This window comes from Excalfactoria chinensis, chromosome 2, assembly GCF_039878825.1.
Source record: "Excalfactoria chinensis isolate bCotChi1 chromosome 2, bCotChi1.hap2, whole genome shotgun sequence".
Classification (NCBI taxonomy): domain Eukaryota; kingdom Metazoa; phylum Chordata; class Aves; order Galliformes; family Phasianidae; genus Excalfactoria; species Excalfactoria chinensis.
Window position 1 is genome coordinate 123,633,786 of NC_092826.1, and position 23,082 is coordinate 123,656,867.

The 23,082-nt window shown below is 37.7% G+C and overlaps 1 protein-coding gene across 13 annotated transcripts in view; it reads left to right on the forward strand.

Moving 5' to 3' along the window:
- Positions 1-23,082, forward strand: part of CACNB2 (calcium voltage-gated channel auxiliary subunit beta 2) — a 216,754-nt gene that overhangs the window by 161,830 nt on the left and 31,842 nt on the right. For all 13 annotated transcript variants that reach the window (XM_072330335.1, XM_072330337.1, XM_072330336.1 and 10 more), the window contains one exon: positions 20,846-20,968. In XM_072330335.1, coding sequence (XP_072186436.1) covers positions 20,846-20,968 — 123 coding nt within the window. The remainder of the gene's footprint in view (positions 1-20,845; positions 20,969-23,082) is intronic.

Here is a 23,082-nt window from a genome sequence, read left to right on the forward strand (position 1 = left end):
TGGCAATGGGGTGCATTCAGGTACCTGACAGCTTGCATCCTTGCTCCTTGCCCAGCTGGCGCATCACTGCAGCTAGGCAGTGGTGGCAGGGAGGGCTGCTGGCTGCATCCTGCCATGTGCAAAAAGGCAAAACTTGAGTGCTGCCCTCATTTTAAGCTTTAACAGGGGAGAGGAAATTATTTTTTTGCAGGAATTTCTTTCATCGTTAATATTTGGCTTCTCAAATGTGGAAACAAAACCAACTGTGCAGGCAGTATGCTTTATCTACTCTTTGTGTCTAGTGGCCGGGGTCATTCTTAACTGCCTTCGTTTGTTTGTGTGTTGGTTAGCAGTTTGGGTAAAATTTACAATGGCTCTATTAGGCTGCTTTAAGGCAGAGCAGGAACTTCCTTATTTTCACTAGCAGTGAGAAAGGGGTCTTTGAGTGTGCCACGTCTTTCTAAAATTTTCTTCCTAAAGGAATATTATTATAATATATATATTTTTAATATAATTTTATTTTGAGTTCCTTGCTGGTTTTGTGTTGGTTTTCATTTTTTTTTCTTCTAATAAACTGGGACATTTATTCCATTTTCTTTAGTGCTGTATGTTGTCAACATTTTTAATAGGTTCAGAATATTTCTTGCCCAAAGGCTACTTTTAGCCTGCAAGAAGTAGTTATACCCAGTGTATGGCTCATATTGCAAAAAGATGGATGCACACAGTCTCCAGAGCTAAAAATTGTGTGTGTCTGTGTACATGTACACTTTGATTAAAGTACTGAGTCTGAAATCTTGTAAAAAGGGCTCTTGTGTTTTTACTAGCAAATCCCACCTCTGTGATGTCCTATGTGAAAAAGAAGCAGAATCCACATGAAATAAGTGACAGGAAAGTAGTCTGTAAATGCAATCAGCAAATGCCTCCAATAGAAGATTTTTCATTTGTCTGGATTCCCTCTTGAGGCAGGAACCTTGTTTTCCAGGACTCATGTAAGACTTCATGGGCTCTGTATGCTGAGCAGACAAGTGCATGAAGTGGACTTTTGGCCTCTGCCTTTGGATTGGTTGCTGTCTCTTTCATTCCTCATGTTCTTTCCTTATGTGCTCACTTTAAGTACGTTCTTTTTCTCTTTACATCTTCCTTCAGTACCTATATCCCACTGAGATCTTCCCTTAGCACCTATTATTTGCCTCTGTGGAATGATTATGATCAATAGGCATTAGAATCTGATTTTTATGCTTTTGTTTGTTTGTTTGTTTGTTGTATGTATTTGCAATGTTCCTGTTGGTTTTTGGTTATTTTTTTGTTGCTTCAGGAATAATTGGCCATTGCCAACTTAGTCATCTCTGTTGCATTTATGTTCATCATAGGGGAAGGGAAATTCACTGCTCTGTGCACTGTGCGTATATAGTTATTTTCAACATGACACAGCAAAGCTGCAAAGTGTATTTCATGTTTTTGTGTCCAGTCTGCAGTTGGATTGCAATGTAGTTATTGCCTTCATTCAATCTAGCTAGGAAACATTTTCTCTAAATTCACATAATACTGGGCAGTAGCTTGGGAATTGGGAACACTTTTACTTTCACTTGCAGTTCTCTCTGCTGAGACAGAATTTTCAAACAGTAAAATTGGAGTCCCACCAAATTTAGTCTTCAGCATTATATGTGGAAAGGATAAAGACAGCAACAATATTTGCCTGTTGAATTCTGGCTGTGACTCTTTATTCCTCTGCTTAGGAACATTTGGTACCTTAGAGAGCTATATACAGCTCTTAGCAATGTAAAACTGAACATCTTATCCAAAAGATTCCTCTTATTCTTGACCTTTCCAAATAAGTGGACATGCATAGGAGAAAAAGTCCAACTGGAAACCTGGTGTATAATCTTGCAGGGCCGGATTACAAGTTTTTCTTATTTTTGATGTTGCCTGGTTTGAGTTTTCTGGATACCAAGGAAAAGTTTGCAGTGTCACAAATGACTGGGAAAGGCATACAGTATTTCAAACTATGTATAGAAGAAAACAAGTACAACTTAAGAGACCTTTGCATGATTCGGTTTATTCCTGTTTTATTCACTTCATTTTCATGTTTAGTAATTTGTTTTCAAAAACTACTACTTGTAGAAATGTGAGATAACTACTGAACAAGTTACATTTCTCTTTGTAATAGAAAACGATACAAACCAAAGAAGTTTTGGGTTCAGTTTATTTATTGGATGTAGTCATTAAAAAATATAAGATAATGTATTTGTGAATGCTCAGTCTTGAAAGGAGTAGAATGAAGGTGTGAGAAGTGCAATTTGAAAAAGATCTGCCTTGTGCTGCTTCAACAACTTCAAAGCAAATAATTTGAATGAAACAAGGAAAAAATAAAAACCAAACTGTATTTAACACTGTCCATTTGGTGAGCTGGATGTAGCTAGTGAACAGCATGCCTTTTTTTTTTAAGGAGACAAAAAATGTACTTTTTCTTTTGCAATCTGTATGAAAAGTGAGCTAGATTTTACTTTTCGCTTCTAAAAAGCAGCTTGATTCAGGGGAAGTGACCTCTTGGAAGACAGTTCTGTTGTTTCAGCTGGTTCTACACATGGATGTGGGTTGTTGTTTTGTTTTTTTTTGTTTGTTTATTTTTTCAGAAATGGTGTTTTTAGCCAAATATCTTTTCTCATTAATTGTGTGTTGCATCTCAGTCACAGAAAAGGTTGGTTGAATTATTACCAGTTTATAGCTCATAAACTCATTGTGGGGGACAAAAGGAAGCATTTAGTATGTAAAGCCAAGAGTTCATAATTAAATAGCTACTGTTACTCTGATATCAATAGCTTCAAATTATACGCACTGAAAAGAACATAGATGAACTTCCTAATCTACATCCCTTCTTTTCCCCACTTCATCTCTTGGTCTTAACGTTGATGGGAGCAGCTGAGATTAAGGCCAGAGTCATCAATGGGGAGTGCTGTGACAGGAAAAGTACAGAGCTGATTTTGGGTGGGTTCTTCTGCCTCAGGGTAGAATCCATTGTGGCAGTTCCTGTGCAAGTCAGCATGCTTTGCAGCTTTTCCTTTCTTCATTGCGATATAATTTCATGCTACAACAAGAAGTGGTCTTTTAGGCTGGATATTTGTTCTTTGCTCACTTCTTTATCCCAAAGACCACACTCCCTTGATGGTGACCAGTCGTAGACCATGGGTTGGGTCCCAAGTCAGTGCACTCAGGGTTCTGCTTTCACCCTGTGCATGTGCTCCTCTCTGCTACCTTTTGCTCCAGGATGATAGACAGCTTGTTCTGCGTGGGATAATTCCTGGTTATTACTGTCTATTGGTTGTAAAAGTATATTAGGCACTACAAAGCACAATTGCACAAAGCTAAGCAGCAAAAGTAAAGCAAATTGCCTAATGGTTACCTGGACATTATATAATTTCTGTTAGGACCTAAAGTGTGTTTCCAGGCAGGACAAGATAAGATTCTCAGGTCCATGTTATTAATTTAACACAAGGTCAGTGGCCTGTCACAAGGAACGCCAACATTTCATGTAAGGCTGAGTAAGGCACTTCTTCCACTTTCTCCAGAGATGCCTTGAAAAAAGCAGCTTTGCAGAGATATCAGACAGGTATGATGGCACAGAGATCTGAGGGCAGAATTTTGTCCAGTTCATCTTCACAGAGTCAGCTGAGAAAGGGGAAAGAGGATGTAGCAGGTGCCTGCTGAGAGAGTGAAGGAGGAAATCACAAGGAACTTCAAAGCACAAAAGCAAAGAACACCTAAGAACCATAGCAGGTGATGACAAATCAATGAGGAAGAAAATAGAGGAAAAAATAAAATAAAATAATGAGAGAAGTAGAGGTAATTTAGTTTGGTTGCAGACCTCAGGAAGTCATGAGCTGAAAACAATGTCACTCATGAAGTTTAGTGCAAAGTTTCTGAGCCTTTAGGCAAGGCTAAGGAAACATTTTTGAGACTCCTTTCAAAATTGCAAGGTATGGAATGCTAGCTTTATTTTTAATTTTTAATTATTATTATTTTTTTTTTTTAATGAAAGCTGAGATTCTAGCTAAATCACAACATTTTAAGATCACAGGCTATAAGGACTGAGTAACCCAGTACTTATGAAATTATGCATATTGGCAACACTACTCACTTTCTGAAAGCTGATGGTGTGGGATGATTGAGAACTGTAAATGGCTCCTTGTTGTTTCACTCTTGAAAACTTTTGCCCACTGCGTATAGCCCACTGTGTGTCTCCTGCTCTTTTTCATTTTAATTCTTGTTATCTGAACAACTACAGCAAGTAACTTATCCAGTCTTAGAAACTCCAGCACATTACTAACTTGTTGAGTTCAAGGGTTCAGGGAATTAATGGTGCTGGCAAAGATGACAGATGAAATGCTAAGAGGTTACTGAAATTCAGTGGCAAGCTATGAGGAATTTCATTCATTTTCTCAATTTTATACCTCCAAAAACATTTCGTAAAACATCTTAAAAATGTACAAATGCCTTGATGGGAAACTTAAATTTACCATAAAGGAAATCAGTTTTCTTGTCAGAAATCTTAGTGCTGCCTGTCCAGTGACTGCAGTCAGATTTGTGTGAAGGACCCTAAAGAAGAGCTGTGCAGCACCTAGATTTAGTCACTGCTGTCATATTTCTATATTTAATCAAAGTTATTACAGAAATACTCCTTTTAAAGTAATAGCAGTGTCACATGAGGATTATCTCAGAGAACTGTTCGTATCTCTTATGGTTATGACCTAAATTACCTATATTTAGAGCACATCACAGATCTTAATACCTGTAATTTCACAGTTTCTACTGTGCACTTGAAGGTTTAGTTAATCCTGAATACCTGCAGGTAGCAACATAAACCTCCTTATGTTGGCTTTTTAAACCTGTGTAGCATCTTACCATGGTAAATGCTCCCATTCTTTATTCTGGTTACTCTGAAAAGGGAGAATAAAGATAAAACTGTCTGACTTGAACTTAGTCTATGGATGTTTATAGAATCATAGATTAGCCTGGGTTAAAAAGGGCCACAGTGATCACTGAGTTTCAACCCCCCTACTATATGCAGGGTCACCAACCACCAGACCAGGCTTCTCAGAGCCGCATCCAGCCTGGCCTTGAATGCCTCCATGGATGAGGCATTCACAGCTTCCTTGGCCAACCAGTTCCAGTGTGTCACCACCCTCTGTGGAAAACTTCCTCCTAATATCTAACCTAAACTTCCCCTGTCCCAGTATAAAACCATTCAGCCCTTGTCCTATCACTGTTCTTGTCATATTTCAAGAATTCTGTGGTGTTAGTAATTTTGCGTTATCAAAGAGGAGACTTACTTTTTCCTCCTTGGGAAGTTCATGACTCAGAATTTCTGTTTCACCATCTTTTCCTCTGACAGTATTTCTTCAGCATGAAATTTCTTGAACTGGAGGTTATAGATTTAATTTCTTAATTACTCTTTGTGATGCTTGGTCTTTCTGTCTTTCATTTTTTTTTTTTTTTTTTTTTCTTTGTCCAGGACTAATGTTAGATGAAAGGTAATTTCTGATTATGGCATTAATGAGATAGCCTTCACAACTGAAGTGTTTCTCTACATTAGTTGCAAAGGTTAATGGAAATAGTAACACTGAGTGGAGGTCACTAACCCTTCGAAACTGATAGTCATATAGTTAGATAGCTAACTGAGAATCAAACATAGTAAATGCAAGAGAATTGCTGATGAGACAGTGAAAGAGGAGACTTTTTTACTTCTTTTTGGATTGAGCACTCACTTGATTAGCATGTCTTTATAAAACAGAATTTTATATCACTTTAATAGGAATGATTTCGAAGCAGCTGGCTTATCTTATTTCCAAAATAGCTGAGTAGTAACTTATGTTCTGTCACCATAGTGCCTTAAAGGATACTTTACTATTGTTTTTTATCCTGTGAATTGTTGTGTTATTATGAGTTCTACTTCCGATTGTTTTGGAGCTTTCTAATGGATATGAAGTCTTTCCACCGGGTAACATCAGAGTAAAAACCGAATGCCTGTTTCCTTACAGGTTTGGGCAAAACTGCATGGAGTACTGAAATGTTATTTCTGTACTTCTGAAACGTTTTGTGAAAATGAACTTTCTGTGAGAACAGAATAACTTCTGGAAAGTTATTGTTTTGTTATTTATTTTTATGTGAATCACATAAAACTGTTCTTACCTAAAATTAATTTGCTAGTAAAGAGATTTAAACCCATTGACCACTAATCCAGTTCATTTTCTAAGCATCATTTGAGGCAAATCTGTACCTCAAGATCAGTAAATCTTAGTTCTAAATTGGACAAGTACAATAAAAACATTCTATAGCACAGTTATTTCACATCTTATTTTTATGACTTTTCTTCCCTACCTTTGAGAAGATTCTCCTTTCAGTGAAAATATTTGTTTTAGTCTTCCTATCTCTTCATTGGAATGAAATGTTGGGGTGTTTGCAATGTGGAAGCCAATTAGCTGCCATTACTCTTTGGTTCTCCACTTTGATGAAAGGAAAGGGTGAAAGTTTTATTTTCTTTGCTTCTTCCTTCTGGGAATAGTGCATCAATTTGTTGGCTGATCAGCAGTAATCTCCTGACCCTGTGGAGCATTTTCCCAGGATTTGAAGTCTCCTCCCTCTCTTCCTTCCCCCTCCTTTGCCCCACGGGATGGTGCTTGTCTACGCAGCCTTTGGCCAGGCTAAACATTCATTGGAGAAGGATACAACTTCCAAGGTCTTTTCCTTCAGATGCTGGGATTTTCTCTTTCTGGGACGAAAACAAAACTTATGATGGAGGATCTACTGGGTGCTTTTAAAAACTCTGGTTTAAGAGTTCTGGGCTTGTCCTAAGATGGTTTAAATCTGATATAGCAAGATTTAGACAGGGAAAGATGGCATGCTCTTCACTACTCCCTTGTAGAATAGGGCAGAAAAAAAGCCCTCGCAGCTTGCCCAGAAAAACACAGCCTTTTCACAGAATGCCTTGATGTGCACTTTTGTTGAATTTTAATACTTAATTTGATTTGTGTTTAGGATACTAAACGTAGTTTGTAGACTCTAGATTTTTTTTCATACTGAGTTTCTCTTTATTGAGACTATTATGTTAATGAACTACCATCAAAACAGTTATCCAGCACTAGAGTTTAACTTCCTTTTTCTATTACTTAAATTTTTGATTGATTGCAAAATGCAGTTGACATTTGTGCATTGGTTAACACTGTTTTACACTTTTTCAAAACACAGGGAAACTTGCTTAGCATACACTTTTATCCTCTCTAGTAAGTTTGTGCAAAAGCTTGGAATCTTACTGAGTGGCTTTTCTTGCAGACTTATCTGCTTCTACACCAGGGTTTTCCTCCCCTTCATGATGAAGGTTACAGGATACTCTCTGTAAGTGCCTTGTGTTTCTTGAACTGGGGAACCCAGAAGTGGACACAGTACTCCAGATGTGGCTTCTCTAGGGTAGAGCAGAGGGGGAGGATAACTTACCTTGACCTGCTGTCAGTGCTTTTTTTAATGCACCCCAGGATACCATTGGCCTTCTTGACTATGAGGGCATTCACTGCTGGCTCATGGTCAGTCTGTTGTCTACAAGGACACCCTTGTCCTTCCCTGCAGAATTTCTCTATAGCAGGTCAGGTCATCTTCTAACCTGTACTGATGCACACAGTTATTCCTTCCCAGATGTAGGACCGTACACTTGCTCTTACTGAACCTGATCAGATTTCTGTCCAGCCTGTCCAGGTCTCTCTGAATGGCAGCACAGCCTTCTGGTGTGTCAACCACACATCCCAACTTTGTATCATCAGCAGACTTGCTAGGTGCTTTCTTTCTCTTCATCCATGGCATTCATGATGGTCTCCAACTAGACTCTGCTGCTGACCACAACACAGTGAACTCTGCCAGTCAGCCAGTTATCAACCATCTTCACTGCCCACTTGTCCATCCCACAGTTCCTAAGCTTGCTTACAAGGCTTTTATGTGAGACAGCGTCAAAAGCCTTGCTGAAGTCAAGGTAGCCAACATCTATTGCCTTCACCTCATCTGCCCAGTCAGTCACAACATCATAGAAGGATATCAGATTTGTCAAGCATGATTTCCGTGGTCATGTTTCATCTTTCTCACCACAGTGCTGAGAACAAAACAAAATCCTTTCTCGCTTTTCAGAATGCCTGAGATCTGTTCAGAGCTTCCTTAAGTACTTAAAACTAGAGCAATGAACTTCAAGGAACCAAGAAAACTTGAAATAAGAAAGATGACTTGTCCCTGTGTAGGATTGTTTTTTTTTTTTTTTCTGTAAGGATTATTTTCTGCCCAAGAAGTCAGTAACTTTCTGGCTTGTTATAAACCCCATCTTGTCTCTTTTGGGATTCAAGAATAAATTCTTTCCTTTTGTCACTTTGGGTCTTACATTATTTAGGCTTCCCTCTGTGCCTGTGTATTGCCATTGCAAACTGCATATGAATACTTTTATGAATTTTTGAGTATAGCACTTAGATACCACATAATAAACACAAGACGATTGTTGACTGCCAGGAATAGAAGCTTAACCAACCCAGTATATGCATACAGAATCTGTCTGTTTGCTGTGGAGACTAGCATAAAAATAAATAACTAAAAAATCACTACAGAATCACTAGTGATACCTCTGTTATCTCTGCTCCAATAAAACAAGAGTATGAGATATGCAAGAGATTAGCTTTGGTCATAACTCCGTGAAGTTCAGCATGTGTTTGACTCAGCAAAAAGTAGCAATATTGAGAAAGCTGGAGTGTTTTGTGACTATTAACTTCCTACTGTCCATTGCCTGGTTGTTAGAGTAATCTTTATTGGTATGGTATTTTTGGTTTACAGATATCCGTTTACATAAACTCCAGGTGAGTTGTACCTGAATAGTTCCTGATGTGTATTTGTGTAACTCATTCTTAAAACCCCTGGCAATTAGAAAATAAGTTCCCTGCTGTTTGTTACAAGTCTTAACATCATAGCTGTTTCTGGCCAAACCACTTCTGCTCTTCCTACACTCTGTTGCAGCACAGTACCCCAGGCAAACTGATCAATGTCCTTGCCCTTCTCGATTCAAATAGAAGAATGTTCTTAGCTGTGTTCTTTGATGTTCATCCATTGAAGGGCACTGCCTTTCACATCTCTGACCCTGACTTCTACTTGTAATCCCATCCCTTAGATTATGTTATTAAGATCGGTTATGTATTTTGGAGCTGGTGACTGCCAAAACAATTACAAATTCTTGTCCCTTCTTCTGCTTTTTGTTTTATTTGTTTTTACTGGGATGCTATCATTGGTAAATTTAAGAAGGATATTCTGCATCCTGTCATCCAAACAGTTAATGGAAACTCTGACTAGAAATGAACAAAGGACAGAAGGCTGGAGAAAATCAATTAAGCCATTTTCCATGTTTGATAGCCACCTACCATCAGCTTTTCCAATCCATCGAGCAGTCTCCTTCTTAAGTACTTTTAGAGCTTGCATACTGAAACAGAGGAGCAAAGTTCAGTGCACCACTTAGACCAGCAGAGAGAATCCTCCCTGTGACGTATTTTGTTACAGATGTTTTCTATATTATCTTCCAACTTTCTCTGTATAAGATTTTTTTTCAAGTAAAGTTGGCCAGGCTGTTCCTGAATATGCAAAGAGGCCCTTTTTCCCTACTCTGTGGCTCAAAAATTGCCCAAGCATCATACACTGAAGCTTGACTTCTATTAAAACCTCTGTATTTCTGTGCTTTTCTTTCTCTACCCTTAGTTTTAATTCATTTTCCAGTAGGACTTTTTTTTTTTTTTCCTTTTTTCACCATTAAATATGCAGGAGTAGAGAACTTTTTAAAAATTGAAGAGTGAACCAGAAATACACTGCATTTCTGCTTTGTCGGGAACACAGAGTTTTAGTCTTTCTCCTTTGAGTGAGAACTGTTCTTGATCTTCTTTTCGCTGGTAATACACTTAACGAGGAGGAAGAAAAATGTTTCAATATTCCCAACTGATTGTATGTAATTTTATGCTGCTTTTTTTTTTTATTTATTTTATTTTTTTTTAATCTTGTTTGTTGCCTCTTTTATATTCATGTTAGTTTTTCCTCTAGCATCTTTCCTAAATTTCAGGTTATGTACTTGCTAGCTTTCCATATAGGTTAGTTTGTGCTTCTGCCCTTAATATTATTTCACTGAGGACCTGTCACTTTCTTGAACTAATTTTTTTCCCTGAGAACTGCTTCCCACGGGAAGATGTTATACTTGAGAATATACTGGAAGTATATTAATATCTGCTTTCCCGGAGATCATTGCATTTGTTCCCTTGTTATCATTCTTTCTTCACTGTTGGTGAGTTTCTTCATTTCCAGAGAACTCTTACTTCTTTTTTACCCCCTTTAATGTTTTTAGTCAGTTCCACTCCCAGTAAATGTGTACATAGTTTAAGTATGCCATTAAGACATTGAAATTATATATGATATGTAATTGTTCAAATGAAATCCTCATCAATCCCTTCTTCCTCCAAGCTTGTTGACACGTAGTATCTCTTCCATTTCTTTTGTTGCTGCTTTTTTCTTTTTTTCTTTTTCTTTTTTTTCCATTTTATGTTTAAACCAAATGTTTCAAGTGGGCTCACACTGCATTCTGAGCGCTCAATGAGGTCCAACATGTTCATTATGCCATACAACATCTTTCTTTTCCAGAAAATCTTTTCCCTGCATGTAAGTTTGGATTATGCAAATTATAATCAGAAAACTGTTGTGTTAATTAAAACACAGTTTTTGTTAGATAGTTGAATTCCATTTCATTTAACATCTTACACTGGTGACATTGCAAAGTGACAACATGAAATGTATGTAAATTGTTTAGTGATGTATAAACATAATTTAGTTGTCTTCGGTCCTTAAGAAGTGAAAGGATGCTGCTTTACTAGGTACACAATCTGCCTAAAACCCTCATGATAGACTATGTTAAATACCTGTTATTTTACATTGAATATTTTAGAGTTCAAACTAGTGATGTATCAAAGCTATAGAAATTACAAGCTGCATAAACGTTGCATTTATATTTGTTCATTTTAAGTAGATTTTATTCCCATTGTGCAGAAAAGGATTCATTTTAGAGGTGAGCCAGTAGTCTGTAGAAATCTTAGAAATCTTGCATTTGATAGCAGTCAATGAATTTAAATTGTCTGGTGTGAATATCTTTTTTTTTTTTTTTTTTTTTTTCCCCAAAATAAATGTAAAACAAGATTAAAATATATTCAAATAATGTTTTTTTTTTGTTGTTGTTGTTTTTGTTTTTTTTATCTCCATTCCATCATAAACAGTTTTTATTCACAAAAATTGACTGGATTAATATCCTACTTCTAAGCTTGACTACAGTTTCTTAATTTCTTTAAGTACATTGGGAAATACACTATTGCTATTAATAAAATTCATATAAATTAAACACATAAGAAAAGAATTCTACCATCTGCTTCCTTGCACCCTCAGAATCCATTTGTGCACTTGAATTATGCAATTGTGGCCGTTTGCAACCTTCTGGTTGATTACCAGCAATTCAGGAAGGCCTGCAGATCTTGGAGTATAGCCACGGTTTTTATGTAATTTTTATACTAGAGAGAAGATACAGAATTTTTGAAGTGTTCTGTTTCAAGCTTACAAGTATGCAGGGCTTTAGTTTTTCCTTAGTAAAAGGGAACTTGCTGCTGTCCACTAATTCTTTGCATTACAGGTAAGTGGCACTGTTGTGCAGAGGGTGTAGAGCCAGGCTTGCATGCACAAAGCTCAATCACCAGATTCAGCCACAGTTGATATAAATTAATGCTTTATAGAAAAAGGTACATTGTGGTGGGAAAAAAAAAAAGAACACAAAACAAACAAAAAAACCAACAAGGCCATGAGATAGGAAGAAGGGGGAAGTATAAGGGGGAGATAATGGGGAACGGTCATCAGCCAGCTGGAAAAAGAAGAGATGGGGTCTTCAGGACACTCCTCTGGGTGTCCTTCCCAGTGCATAAGGTGGTGACATTGTATAATATCTGCTGTTTTTAGAAAAAGTAGCTGTGCTCAGGTAGCTGTATGGTACAGATGGGTGTCTTACTTGGGTTGATTCCCTGGGAAGGCTGATCTGTTGCACCTGCTTTGGTTGAGATTGAGGAGCACAGAAAATGCACTGAGCAGAGAAAGGTGTAAATTAAACATTTCTAGAAACCCAAATCAGACTTGTCCCTGCCACTTTCCATTTTGATTCAGTCTTTTTATTTATTTATTTATTTATTTCCTTACAACTAATGCAATTCTTTGTCACTACTTAACATTTTTGTAATAACTCTTGTTGCATACAGTCTGGAATTAAACCTTAGCTGTTCTGTGGTTATAATAAGAGAAAGGTTTATTGCCAGCTAGTGTTTCATCTGCTGGTTTGATGACTAGCTGTGCACCAGCTGTATGATATATTCTGCAAGGATAGCGTCATCACCGCGCTTCACTCTTGGATCTCATACACCCACCAGGAAACCTATTTTATCTTGTGCTTGGAGCAGGGAATTCAAATTAGATGTTTAAAAGAAAAGTAAATAAGTATGTTAGGAAACACCAAAAACAAGTAATTTAATTTCTGGTATTTTACTCTGAGGGAACATTTTGGACAGTAATGGGATGAGAACTCCCATAAATGTTTAGGCCCCGGTAGGGGCTGATCTTGGCACAGCTCAGATGACAAATGGTCCGAACCCTGGCTTTTGGCCACTCTTATGCTCTTTGTTCTCCTGCATGGATCTAGCTGGTGCCTGGCTAATTTCAGAGAAGCCCTAATGCTGCTCTAACTGAATTGTCCACATTCAGGCAATCTTTCAAGTGGAAAGGGATCACTGGAACATACAGGAAAAGCCTTGACTCTGCCTATAAAGAGGTAGAAGTGCGGTGCACCAGCTTCCTGCAGCTCTTTTGTGCAAAGAGAAAAGTAACTGTGAACATTCACACATCTGCCAGGTGTGTTAGGTCACAGCCATGCCCAAGCTGGATATCCAAAGCCAAGAGCCTGACAGGTGAGAGGAGGCGTATAATAGATGGAGGAGTTTTACAGCAGCTAAACTGGCTGACACAGAATCTGTTTTCCTTTTATTTGTTATTCTGCCAAAAATTAAGATAACTGACCTAACATTTTATGTGCTTCATGTTGACTTCAGCTGAATATATGTATTTTTAAATAGTTCATGGTAAAACTATGTCCTTCTGATTACTTTTGCTTTAAATAGCAAGTGCTACAGTTATTCTGCTTTCAGAAAATATTTGAGAAGAGCACAGCCAAAGCATGCCACAACTTTATCTAGTTCCATTCCTCTTACAGAGCAGTAGATTATTTGTGATCTGTTAATTCTGCAGTTGAAGTTGCAAATTCATTCTTTGGCAATGAATATGAAGAGTATAAGGATTTTAGTTGTCCTGTGGATGTATGCAAATGTCAGTATAATCTAAAAATACATTATTTAAGGGAAGTTGTTTGCTTTATTTAAACACCAAAAACTGCACTTATACCAGAGAGGGAGGGGGATGGTGGAGAGGAGAATAACCCACGAAAAAACCCTAACTATGCAGTATCTGGTGCTCCAAAACTAGGAAATGAAGTTTATTAGTGCTGACATATGAAATTATGGAATAGCTTGGGTCCTTCAGTATGATCAGCAGGTCCTTGCTCAGCTGTGTCAGTTTAATATCATAGAGTGGTTTGGGTTGGAAGGTGCCTTTAATATTATATAATTCCTAATGTTAACCCACAAGTTCTCAACCTGATCATGGCTGTTTCTTAGAATTAGCTCTTCACAATCTATCCATTCTCTAACAGAGAGGGCAACTCCCTGTCCCAAAGATTAACTTTACTCTTTGTGTGAATGTATAATACTCTAGTATTTACTATGTAGTTTGATCACATTTAACAAGCAATTGTTGATTGTTTTTTCCTTCCTGTTTTCTTTCTTGTTGTGGCTCAGTGTTGTACTTATTGCGTATTAAGAAGAGAGAAATTTGAACTTTTCTAATGATATTTTTTGGGGGGAAAGGGGCATCTCATACAGCAGCTATTTGTATTGTCATTGATTTATCTTTATAGTATTGCAGCTGAACAGGGAAGTTACAGATTGAGAACAAAAGTTTCCATTAATGCTGTGTGTCAGATTCAAAAAACCTTTTATTTGTATTGTTGTGCCAGGATTTGAAGTGCCAGGGCAGACAAGGACTGGTGTATTACTTCCCTACTTATGGAGAGGGAAGCACAAAATGGTCCGTGCCATTTTAAAAGAGAGACCACCCCTTACAGACTGCTTATCTCACTTAATTGAGCTGAGTAATCCTAAATCTTTGGCCAAATTTAATCCCTTACAGTATTATAGTATTGGTATAGTATACCAACGTATTATAGTATTACAGTATCATAGGTTTGTATAGATTGCTTGTATTTCATACATTCTAGCTCTCTCTGTTCCAGCAGGAGAACTGTCCTGCATGTTAACTAGCAATCGGACAAGAGCTTTAAGTTACACCAGGGGAGGTTTAAGTTGGATGTCAGGAAAAATTTCTTCTCAGAAAGAGTGATAATGGAGTAGAACAGGCAGCTCAGGGAAGTGGTGGAATCACTGTCCCTGGGAGTTTTCAGGAAAAGAGTAGATGCTGCATTGAGTGATGTGGTTAGTGGGCAAGGAGGTGGTGGGTCGATGGTTGCGCTAAATGATCTTAGTGGTCTTTCCAACATTAACGATTCTGTGATTTTATGAATAAGCTACACTGGGACAAAGGACAATATATGACTATGAAGTTAATGGTAGTACCATAATCACGTAGTGAGGAGTAAGATATCACTGTTCACCTAAGTTAAAGGTACTCCTATTCTGGCTTATCCCAAGTTTAACATTCAAGTTTAAAAAACATTCTTTCAACACAACTGTAAAAGTATGTGTCTTATAATTTCTGTATCTATGGTCTGTAATCTGTATCTAGTCTGTAAGGGAGATTAAGAGTTAATATTACATTTAAATTCATATGTGACAAGTATCTCAATGCATGATTTAAGAAGTTGTACTTATTCATTTGATGAGTTGGATAACATAAGCTATTCCTACAAAATGTAACCATTTGAAAAGCACGCTGAGTGAGATGTGGAGTTTACCATGTTCTGAAATAACTTGGTTTTGTTTGGTGTATTAGTTTAGGACTGTTATGACATCTGACTCCTCAAACTCTAAAATATCATCCTGAAACATATATAACCTCTGTAAATAGATCAGTCTTGTTTTGAATGTATGGTACTAACCAAAAAAACCATTTTTTAGCGCTGTTTCTTAAAAATGGATGCTTAACATACCATTTAGAAATAAAATATTTTAATAGCATTAACCTTTGGCTCCAGTAGTCATACGGAGTTTCTGATCCAGTTGAAGAAAATGAAGTGGGAAATTATTTAAAACATGGAACTAGCAGTAAAACTTGCAGATGTTATACTGAATTAAGAGAAGCTGTCCATGCTATACCTTTTTCAGAGGTGTTGATAGTAGTATCTTCGTTTTTAGCCAACCATTGTGTTATTGGCTTATTTAGTGTTTGCTGTGTCATGGATTTATGCTTTTCCTGAAGACTTTTCTGTTTGTGAATAGCCTGGAAATGTTACTGCAGATCTTTTCTCTAATAGAACCTCCATTTAGCCAAAAAGCTAAGACTACTAAAATGCTGTCTCATAAGCTTAAAATGTCTCATAATCATAAAATGTCCTCACTTGTGACATTGAATAAAGAATTTGAAATCCCAGCACAGTATTTTTATTGCAAATGACAGCTTTCATCTGCTGGATTTTGCTGCCAGAATAAGCGTGTTTTCAGCAAGCACAAACAGACTTCTTTCTTCAGCTGTGCTGTTCCAGTTGTTCCCATCAGTTCCCCAAGTGAGTTGTGCAGTAGATCCACCTTCCTGGCTCACTTGCATGCAAACATCACCATGCTACCGCTGGGTTTTGACTGATGGAAGTATGCTCTAATAAAAAAAAAAGACCTTACTCGTATGAAAAAGCTCCGTGTGCGTCACTAAAGCTATTTCAGTCTTTGCAGCCTCCTGAGCTGAATGTAAACCGACATCGGTGACTCTATTCAAATATAATTTCGTAAAAGGAAGTAGGAAGAATGACTTTCAAGCTGTGTGTGAAGATGAGCTAAAATAGTAACTGAAGTATCTCAAGAGAGAGTGAGAGGACATTAAAACAAATAATACTAAAAAAAAAATGGTTCTCTTAAGTATAACCATTGTTAAGACTCTCTTTTGTACCAGCTGGATGTGTTAAGTTTCCCCTTTTAACACTAAATGTGGGCCCTAGTATAACAAAAAAGCTAAGTAACTGGAAGGATTCATAGATTTCATCATTGAATTTTGCTAGTTGGCCTCGATCCTAAGGAGAATCATTCTTAAACTTGAATAGGTCATTTTGCATGGTGTTCCCTTTCAGCCCGCTTGGAGAGCAGAGAAGGCTGTTGGTGACAGAGGCTTTGTGCCATGGGACTGATGCACTCCGGCTGCTTTCCTGTGAGGGTGCACAAATTCCTGTGTGAGAAATTGGCAAGTCAGGCCTACAGAGGCAGCAGTGCAAACACTGCTAACATCTGCACATAGCTCATATTTCTTCAGTTCTGAAAACACATGGTAAAATCCACTCAGATCCAATTACAGGCTTGAACACTGAGAAATTAGAAAGTTTGGCTCCAGAACTAAATGTTCTGGCTGTCTACTTGTCTCCCAAGTCCCTGAGGACAGATCCATGATATCAAAAGCTTTAACGATTCAGAGAAGTTTGAGTCTTGTTATACAGTAGCTGTACTCAGGCTGCTGCTCATTAACTACAGTTTTATTGCGTTTCAGTTTTGCAGAGTATTTTTGTTTTTCATCTCAGTCATTTTGCTGGAGGTGCTGAGTGCAGCACCTTGCTCTGGGGGACACAGGTCTGAGATTTGAACCTCAGGCATTGCACAGATTATGCTCTCCTCTGTGGTAAAGTACTACGGTTGCTTTCTTAATCTGAAATAATATATGTCCTCCACCCCACTGCAAATACCCATGTAGTGGTTAAAAATAATACTCCTTTTAAACCACTTAAATTATAATAGGAAAATGGTGGTTTCCACTTGTAATGCCACTTCACTTTTGGCGTCCCTGCCTGTGGTGGGGCATTGGAGCTTAATGATCCATCCCTTCCAACCCAAGCCATTCTGTGATTCTGTGATTCATTTTCTTTGTACTGCTGCATGAAATCCAATATTTGTGGTCCATTATAGATCTTTATGCCCCTCACTCAAATACGTGCCTGCTGTCTAGTCTTTTTACCCAGAGGGTTGTCAAGTGCTGGGGCAAGATGCATAGAGAGGTTGTGGATATGGACACAGCCCTGAACTGCCTGCTCTGACCTGACCTGCTGAGACCTGGGAGCTGGAACGGACAACTCTGGCAGCCCTCTCTCCTATCTAAATTATTCTGTGCTTCTGTCTTGCTACCAGCCTTGTCTTGCGCTATTGATCACTGCATGTAATGTCGGAAGGTTCAATCTGACTTTCCTTTGGGATATCTGTCAAGTGTTGACACTTCTTAAGCAATGAGATTGCTGAGCAGATGCTATTTTTAGACACTGGGCAATTACTTACTTGTGAAGTGACTCCAGCAATGCTCAGTGCTTAGAATGTAAATTTGTGGATTGTCTGTGTACTCGGGTGGCTTTGATTTTTGTTACTTGTGTAACAGCATAAAAGATTGATATACCAAAATAGGAACTGAAAAGTGAAAGTTCTTCTGTTGTTTTTATTTTTCCATTCGTTACTTGGGTAGCTTCTGTCCCCTCATATATTTCATAACATTGCAAACTTCTTCAAAAGGATTAAGAGTTTCTTATAAAAATCTTATAATTCCATAACTCAGGTTTTGCAGCACTTTTTCATTATATTTCTGACTCTCAGCCATCAGCAGGGCAAAACAAAGTGATGTATTTTAAAACTGCAGCTATCAGGCTGTCACATTAGTATTGATCATTGTCCTATATTCTCTATTAACTTTGCTTATGGCACAAACAGTATCTATGGGACAGCTTGCACAAATAGTACAAATGTAGGTCATCATTTGGCATATTTACCCCCAACCAAGACAACTAATGAAAAGTTCAAGAGTGGTATCAACTCTCCTTAGCTGAAAAACTTGTGTGTTCCTTTAAATCTGCATGAGTGCAAACCTGGCAGTGTTTCAAGAGATGCGCATTATATTCATTATCTCAGAGAAAGATAATTCCTTGCTTTCTGTCTAAATTTATGGGCATCTGTGAAAAGTGGGTGCAGTGAATGGCACTCAACATTCTGCAAAAACAGCAAGGGAAGAGACTGACTTGGACACGAGTTCTCTGAACACAGATGCCAATATTGACAACCGCTTCAACAAATGGTAACTAACTATGTTTTCTGAGTTAGTTCTGGGCTTAGCTGACACTGGCTTCGTAAAAGATATGTTCTGATCAACATTCTAGTTTCATTTAAGCTACTGTCAGTAAAGCGTACCTATTCACTGGGAGTGATTCGATAGAGTGAGAAATGAAATGGATCCCAAACCCTAGATTCTCGTCACCTACTGCTAGGAAGTAAAGGCAGCATTAAGTCCTGCTTGGATCTTTTTGTCTCCAGGGTCACTGCTTTATGCAGGGCAGCCTCAGATGTAAATGCAGATGGCTTGGAGAGCACTAAATCCAGGGAGTAGAGATAACTTGATTATTGAGCAGCATTCCCAAAATTAGTGGCCATGAGGGAGATGACCTGTTCTCTGAGCAATTTCTGTGTCAGAAATTTTTGCCTAGTTGATGAGGATCCCCAGAGGCTGCATCCACTGGGTTTACAGCACAGTATAACTAATCTGAAATGAGTTATAGGAAAAAGAGGGTCCTGTCATGTTTTAAGTATATTACTAGAAAACAGGTTGTAATTTTCAGGATGCAGTGTTTCCTTAGTGCAAGATACTGTGCAAATGCTTTTGTAGTCACTGAATACAAGTTAGTCATAAAACAGGAGTAAGGTAGAGTGTTAAGTAAGTGGCAAAGTAATACTGTAAATTTTATTGACTTAGTAAATAAGAGTTTGTGCAAAGATGTATAAAGGGAATATAACTCATGAATCAACAGGAAGAAATGAGATACAGGCAATAAATAAATAAATTCTCATGTCTTGATTTAATTTATATCCATGATAAAAAGCATTCAGCCAAAGTTAGTTTGTTCTCCTTGCAGTGTTATTCCATTTGTTGAATGCAGTTGTTTTTCCAGGGGAAAAAAAAAAAAAAAAAGAGAGAGAGAACATGGAAATCTTCATTCTGAAGATGTGTACATTTTCAAGCTACCATATTGTCTATAGAAAAGAGAAAATGTTCAAGTTTAACACTGGGAGTTTCTGTCCTTTTAGTCCTGTGGGTTAACTGAGAGCTATACAGCCATCACTCTTACTTGTTGATTTAGAGAATGAGCAGGAAGTGCTTAACTTTAGACCAAAGCTAACTTTAGAAGTGTAGAATATGTAAGCAAATGCAAGATATATTCTAAGATGTACAGATAAGTATGGCCAAAATAATGTATATGTGTATATACATTTGATGTAAGATAATACTTCTCCCTTAAGTTCTATAGGAAAGTAATGAGTTGTGTAGCATACTTGGATTACTTTACTCCTAGACAGCAGTTCAAGAAAAGATAGCATACTTAATTTTAAAGTTTTGTGGAACTCTCAGAATTATTTAGCTATGTAAAAAGGCCAGCATTAAAATTTTATAAATTAATTAGTTTCAAATATGTAGTTAGATTAATTAATGTTGTCTAATCACATAGTAATTCAGTCTCCCTTTCAACCTGTATGACAAATATCTAAAATGGGACCTGGCCGATGAATGTTTGAAATTAAATGTTCCACTTTGTTTTCTATTCTCATTTTCACATTAATTTTTCAACAGCAGAAATCAAAAGAGGATATTTTTACCTGCTGCACAACTTCCATGTTTTAGCGTAGTTTCTGTTTTCTCTTTTTCTTGGGTAGGAAGGTGTTGCCCTGTAATAGGAAATTTTAGATTACTTCTAAGTATGTCAAGGACATGAGCTCGCTAAAGTTGCCTGTTGGTTGCAATGCAGCAGAGATTTTATAGTCTTTAGTCATCCTTAAGTCTTTCATCCACTGATAATATCAGGAGTAAGACACAATACCCTGCTGAGCATTTTTATTTAATATTTGGTAGAGAAATGTGGAGAAAGGATAAGCAGGCAAGTTATCTTCTCCATCACTGTTTGGCAAAGATTGTTTCTTAATATTTCCATTCGTGTTTTGAGGTAGAAACAGTTCTACAATGATAGTTTGCTGTGTTTTACAGAAAATTCATTCTTCGTAACAATGAATGATATGTTCTATTATGTGCTCCTTAATGGGGAAGTAGTATTTAGGAGATCTGACAGTTTAATGCTTGCTCATATCCACATTTACTGTATTGAAATGAATAACAGCATATAAAGCATCAACTGTGTTAGCCTGCAATTTTTAAATTCAGGTAAGTTGTAGGGTTTTGTTGAATACTGAAAAACAATAATTAGTGTTGGCTTTCATCAAGTATCTTCCTTAAACATATCAGTGAATTCAATACCTATATGACTACTTTTTTTCTTCCTGGCGTGATCAGTAATAGTTGGTTGTCTTTTACACAAGATAATTATGTTACAGCTAAGAGTATTTTTTCATTTTTATCATTTAAAAAGACATCTTACAGAATTCATTTTCTGTATGTACATTTGTACAAATGCATGTGTTTGTGAAGGTAATCCTCATGCTTTTTATCTTTGCAGACAAAACCTGTTGCGTTTGCAGTTCGGACAAATGTTGGTTATAGTGCAGCTCATGATGATGATGTTCCAGTCCCAGGCATGGCCATCTCATTTGAAGCTAAAGATTTTCTTCACGTTAAAGAAGTGAGTAAAAATGAAGTAGTAAGCAGAGACCCTCTTTAAGGGTTAAAGCACCTTGCTGCTCTATTCTGAATTGTTTCTTGATTTTATGAGATTTCTCAGCTTCTGATCATATTCTGTTTTGTGACATGTCTTTCACCCATTATATTATCTGGCTTTTTAATGCTGTGCAGCAAAATCCCTCAGTTGTTACAATTGATGATGTGTGTTTTCTGCTAGTGGTGGTGCTTTGAGGAGGAAGCAAGAATCACACAGAATCGCCAAGGTTGGAAAAGACCTACAAGATCATCCAGTCCAACCATCCACCTATCACTAATTGTTCTCACTAAACCATATCCCTCAGCACAACATTCAGTGTTGAACACCTCTGGGGTTGGTGACTCCACCACCTCCCTGGGCAGCCCATTCCACTGCCTGACCACTCTTTCAGAGAAGTAGTATTTCCTAACGTCCTAAAGTGCAGGACCTGGCATTTGGTCTTATTGAACCTCATCCCATTGGCTTCAGCCCAGCTAACCAGCCTGTCCAGATCCCACTGTAGGGCCTCACTACCCCCAAGAAGCTCTCCCTAGTACTCAAGTAGAAATATAAGTGGACAAAGAGTAAGGAAACACAAGAATTAGACTTTTAATACCTTTGTGGTGATTACTAGTGATCAGCATTTTCCATATATATGAAACACATTAAAAAAAGAGAAAATTTGTATATAGTGAAGAAAATGTCTTTCAAGCCTGATGATAGTGCAGAAGAATTGCTCTCCTCTCTCTTGTGACAAAAGTAGGGATGAGCTGGCACGGAGTCTTTGGGGAAAAATAAATAAATAAATAAATTTTAAAAAAATCTATCAGATCTTCAGTGAATTTGGAAAGGTATGACTCAGTTTGGTCAGATTAAATGATTTTGAATGATTACCTATTCCATTTGTATTTCAAATGATCTGGTATCCTCAGACTTCACACTGTGTCTTTCCCCTGTTTCCAGGGGACAAGAAACAGTTCTGAGTATTTTTTTGTCTGATAGAATTTATGCTTTTTCATCATAGCTGAACTTAGCCTCGAGTATTAAAATACGTAGGAAATAATGAGAAAGAAACAATTGTCCAAACTTTACTGAATCTTCAGAAATGTCTCAAAAAGAAGCTTAGCTCAGCTGAGGTATTATATTGCCTGTGGATGCGTGTTGCAGGGAAGAATAGAAAACAAGATTAAAATGCAGTTCTTTTTCCAGGCTCAGGTGTCATACAACAAGAACTCTGAACTAACTGCAAAACTGTTTTGATCTCTGAGCCACTCAGGAAAGCTGACCATCCAGGTGCAGGTGAGGGCTGGGATCTTGGCGGCCTTGCTGCTCCAACAGCAGCTGCTGCTGGGCAGATCAAACCTCCTCAGACAGGTCCTGAGCCATATCCTTCCTGTCCTGTCTGTCTCCTGTTGTGGCTATGGCCCTGGCCTGCTCTCCATCCAAGACTCTGGAATCCCCTGCATACTGCGCCTTCACTCAGCTCTCCAATTTATACTGCTGAGAGGGCTCAAGCAAGGAAAACTTAAATTCAAAATCTACATGGGCAATGGTGAAAAAGACTGCACTGATTATATGTGAGGGAAATTTATTTTTATTAAGTTAGATTCATTAAAACTTAGTACAAGTACAGTTGACAGATTCTTTCTACTGCATCACAGACTCTTCTGAATCTTTCAGGGCTTAAATGCATGGCTCGGCATTTTGCTTTGCATCTAATTCCTCTCTGTGTTTCAAGCACAGGTGTCCTTACAGAGAATTCTTCACCTCAGCCAGCACCTTGAGAGCTGGACATATCACTAATCACTACCAAGATTTCCACTATTGCTTTTTAAAACTGAGAAATATTATGTACTCAGGGGGTTGGAACTAGATGATCTTTGAGGTCCCTTTCAACACAAGTAGTTCTATGATTCTGCGTATAGTCCTATTTTCTCATAAAACTACCTTATCCTCCTTTTTATATACCAACAAAACACTTAGCTTTCAGACTTCACAGTGAATTCCTCGTGTTTTTATTTTTGCAAGAAAAAATTCACATGGATTTTGTTGCACTATGGGACAGGATAAAAGTATATGGCCTGTTCAGATTTTAATTT